The 4,418-nt window shown below is 53.2% G+C and overlaps 1 protein-coding gene and 1 pseudogene across 1 annotated transcript; both read right to left on the bottom strand.

Annotated features, from left to right (window-relative positions):
- Positions 1–255: 255 nt before the first annotated feature.
- On the bottom strand, positions 256–2,321 carry LOC143169221 (olfactory receptor 10G4-like). The gene is given in 5 exon segments (XM_076356500.1): positions 256–407; positions 410–730; positions 733–1,130; positions 1,371–1,428; positions 2,288–2,321. Coding segments are annotated over 5 exon segments (963 nt in total).
- A 982-nt stretch (positions 2,322–3,303) lies between these two features.
- On the bottom strand, positions 3,304–3,609 carry LOC143169290 (feather keratin Cos1-1/Cos1-3/Cos2-1 pseudogene; annotated as a pseudogene).
- Positions 3,610–4,418: the final 809 nt, after the last annotated feature.

Below are 4,418 nucleotides of genomic sequence, written 5' to 3'. Positions count from 1 at the left end.
GCCACCTAGAACCAGTTGCCCACAACCATGTCTAGGTGGTTTTTGAATATCTCTAAGGAGGGAGAATCAGCAGACTCCCTGGGATACCTATGCCAGTGCTCAGTCACTCCCACAGCACAGTAAGAAAGTGTTGCCCCCTTGCCAGGGCACAAGTCACTGTACTGATCCCATCCATGGAAGGGTTACCCCATCTTGGTCAGTCGAGCTTTAAAGCATTTTCTTCAAAGGAAACAGCTCTAGTCATCGTTTCCACTGTCAAACACTACAACCCTGCCAGTTGTTTACTGGATGTGAACAAATACCAGCAGCTTTCACAGCCTTGTTTCTTAGGATGTAAACCAAGGGGTTCAGCAGGGGAGTAAGAACGGTGTAAAGAACAGCCACCACTCTGTCTAGTGACCCTTTCAAGGTCACTTCCCATGTAGGTGAAAGACACACAGACCATGGAAACAGGCCATGGCAGTGAAATGGGAAGCACAGGTTGAGAAAGCTCGTTGCCTGCCTTCTGCACAGCAGATCTGCAGGATGGTTCTCGCTCTGCACCTGTAAGAAGTGAGGATGGAGAGGAAGCAGCCAAGGGTCACATCCCCAATACTGAAGACGATCACAGCCTTGTTGGCAGATGTGCCAGCACAAGCCATGGCCAGGAGGGCTGGCAGATCACCAAAGAAGTGGCGGATGTGCCCACAGTAAGCCAAATGGGAGGTGATTATTGCATGTGGAGCAGGAGCAGGGAACTGGCCAGCCAAGTCCCCGCCACCAGCCAGACGCACACAGCCCGATGCATGATGGCCCCATAGCACAGAGGGTTGCAGAGAGCCAAGCAGTGGCCATAGGACATGACAGCGTAGAGGAAGCATTGGTCCCTGCCCAGCAGCTGGGAGGAGTACGGCTGGGCCACGCAGCTGTGGAAGGAGATGGGTATGCCCAGTGGCTTGAGGAAGCCCTCCAGCATCTTTGGAAGGAAGACACTGCAGAAGCAGAGATCCAGGAAAGAGAGCTCGCCCAGGAAAACATGCACGGGTGCCCACAGCCTGGAGTCAGCTGTCAAAATTAGCCGGATGAGGAGGTTGCCCAGGAGGGTGAAGGTATAGATGGTGAAAAACACAAGAAGGGAAGCACGCTCATCTCTGGTACATGGGGGAGGCCCATGAGGATGAACTCTGACACGGCACTCTGATTGTTTATCTCCATCCAACCAACACTTCTGTCCCTACAGAAGGAGATATTGTTGCTCCTTCTCCGTGGTAAATCACGCCAGGCCAAACTGTGAATGATGCACGATGCCTGGTGTCTCTTCTCAGCCTTAAGAGACAGACATGTACCGAGTCCAAGCAGGAAAAATACAAATGTTGGATAGTGGTTCCTACCCCAGATTTTGAGAAGAGCCCAGCACCTTGTAGCCCACAGTTTTATTGCTCGTGTGGACTGGAGTGGGGTTGGCGTTCCCAGCAAAGATGTCCGTCTGCAGAATATTACTATTTTTGTCCCCAGAGAGCTCTGCAACAACCATAGCATTTCTGTTGTTAAATTCTGTACAAGTTTCAGAAAACACTGTGCATCCGACTGAGCCAGTAGGTGGTTTAAATCACCATTAAAAAAACCCAAACCTCTGGCAACAATGCCCTTAGTCTGAAGTGTAAAGCCTGCACGGATTCTGTGCCCTTTTCCTGCCTTTCCAGGATCTCCTCAGTTGGGCAGCCAAACCAGGGGTCATGCCAAGAGCCAGTAGCAGCGCTCTGGCAGTGCTTTGGCCAAAGAGCTTACTCGTCTGTCAGAAGAAATGCCATCCCTCCCTCTTCAACAAGGATAATTGCAGATGGTATCATCATTGCGAAGGATGAGAGGTACCTTCCGCTTATTACAAGGTTTAGTGTGGTAGCATAGGAAGTCCACATGAGATGATGATGATGCTTATTAGTAGCATGACTAAGGAAAAGAGATTTCAGACATGGAAGTGAAAGGCCTTTATAAATCTTTTGGCCTTCAGTCATTCTGAGATATGCTTCATTAGACATGATCCCTCTTGGTGCAGGACATTTCTGTGGGGATTTCTGGTCTTCCACTTGTACACTTTTGTCAAGTCATCTGGATTTTCATGCAGGAAATAGGATATGAGACTGTAGCGGCTGCCAAGTGACATTTCCACCGATCAGAAGGGATCAGATCTACATGTAAAAAGTCCTCTCTCCTGAGAATGGCAGCCAATTCCTGAGCACAAATTCTCTGGGGGGACGAATGAAGCAGTCAAGAGCTCTGCAGCTGTCTTGGGAAGTGAATGCAGTACCCTCGTCCCTGCTGATCTTCACGTTCTTCTGCATGCTCTGTATCGGAGCAATTTGAACTCGCTCAGAAATACACCGTTTCACTGCCCCCATTTCTATGCTGACTGCCCTCAGCTCCCACATGCTTAGCTCCAATTTCCAGCCCCAACACATTCAGCAGCATGGGCGACTTATCCCTGCCAAGGCCTGCTGGCCATGGCCCCTAGATTGGGTGGTGGAGGGAAGAAGAAGGTGGAGTAGCGGCTATGGGCCATCCCAAGGGCTGTTCCCTGCTTTACCATGCCTGCCATTCTGCAAAGCAAATCATCTCCCGGAGCCCCACACCCTGCCACCCCAGCACAGCTCTGGCCATTGCAAGAGCAACGCCCTTCCTCAAGAGCTCATGGGGCTGCTGACCCCTCAGGGCTTCCTGCCTTTCTGGGCATTTGTGGGCAGACACACAGCAAGGCAAGGCCTGATGGTCACTGGCAGCAGAGCAGCCAGGGATGTCTTCCTCAGCTCCAAGGGATGGTGCCCAAAAGAGGAGCCACGGCAGGGTGCCCCAACCTCCCATTCCTCTGTGAATGGAGAGGGGTCTCCTTGTGCCCTCATTCCCTTCCACCCCTCAGCAACACCCTTCTCCTTTGGCAGCTTGGGGAGTGCCCACAGAGGGAAGGACCACATGGAGGCCAGGCTTGAATGCAGCAGAACTTTAATGAGTCAAAAGAGGGAAACAAAGTCACTCCGAGTGGAGGACAGCAGTGCAGGGAGCCCTGGGGGCAGCCGAGAGTCTGCGCTCCTTGGATGTGGAGAAGTTCCTGCATGATGTCTGTCTGCCTGCCCCATAGAGGGAGACGGGCCCCACCAGGCTGGCCTTGGTGGGAGCTTGCTGCCAAGGGGAACCAAAGCAAACAAAGAAAAGGGAGAGAAAGGCAAGGTCGGTCAGCTATGCTGAAAACAAAACCCAGAAGATCGATCCTCTGCCCAGCACCGTGTTCTGAGTTCCTCAAGGTGTCTCCCTGGGGCTTGCCCAGCGTCTTTAGCAGGGGAGGCACCTTCTGCCACCGTAGCGGCTGGAAATGCCAGAGAGGTCACAGCACCCAGAGGTGATGGGCACTCCATCACAGCTGAGGATGCTGCCAACAGCAGCGGAGGTGGAGGAGCCCACAACGGTGTTCTGCGGGAAGGAGCTGAGGATGGGGCCGGGCAGGGTCACCACCACGGGAGAGGGCTGGATGATGACGGTGGAGTTCTGGCACTGCCTGACACAGGGCTCATTGCAGCTGTTGGCCAGTGGGGTGGGGCCGCAGGGCTGGCATGGCAGGCACTGGTTGTAGCAGGACATGTCTCTGGGCTGGAGGTGCACCTGGGAGAAAGGACAGGGAGGAAGCACAGTACAAGGGTGCTTGAGGAGCAGCCTGGTTACACTCTCACAAAGGAGACAAGGCCACTACTGAGTGGGGAGCTGGAAGGTGTGCCAGGAGCCACACAGTCTTCATTGCCCTACAAAGAGTAGCCTGGCACAGGGAGGCTCTCTCTGAATTCATAAACCAAAAGCCACCTCAGCCACATCCCAGCCTCTCTCTAAGCAGACCTTCTCACTGCTTCCCTCTCTCATGACAGGAAAATTCAATTCCCAGCACAGGCCAGAGCCAATATCAGCTGAGATGTCCATCGAGAAAAGATCTCGCTTTGGAAAAGAAGGAGAAGGGGCTTCAGACTCACCTGGCTCCCAAGGAGAAGGAGGCAAGAGAAGTGGATGGGAGAGCAGGGACTTGGGCTGGCTTTTATGCCTGCCCTTCAGTGCCGCAGGACCAGAGGCACCCTTTGCAGAGGTAACAATTTTCTGACAAGCTCATCTTGAATGCAAACCATCACAGCTAATGATATGGGCTGTGCTTTGATTCCCTGCACTGTTGCCTTTTCATGTCCAGGTTTGTGCCATGACCATTCCCCAGTGAAGCCTTCTTGAGCACTGGGATGAAAGGCCCTGGGATTTCTTGGGCAGGAATGCAGCAGTGCGGGCAGAAGACTCAGCTCAAGGGCTGGACGGGTCCAAGCAGGCAAGTGACATCAGCCTGGGTCACTCTGGTGGGGCTGTTTGCAGTGTCATTCTCAGGAAGAAGCGCCAGCAATCTTCAGCTGGACACCATG

The sequence above is a fragment of the Aptenodytes patagonicus genome, chromosome 20, assembly GCF_965638725.1.
Source record: "Aptenodytes patagonicus chromosome 20, bAptPat1.pri.cur, whole genome shotgun sequence".
Classification (NCBI taxonomy): Eukaryota; Metazoa; Chordata; class Aves; order Sphenisciformes; family Spheniscidae; genus Aptenodytes; species Aptenodytes patagonicus.
Note: the sequence above shows the minus strand (reverse complement) of the source record. Positions and strands in the feature narration are given on the sequence as shown.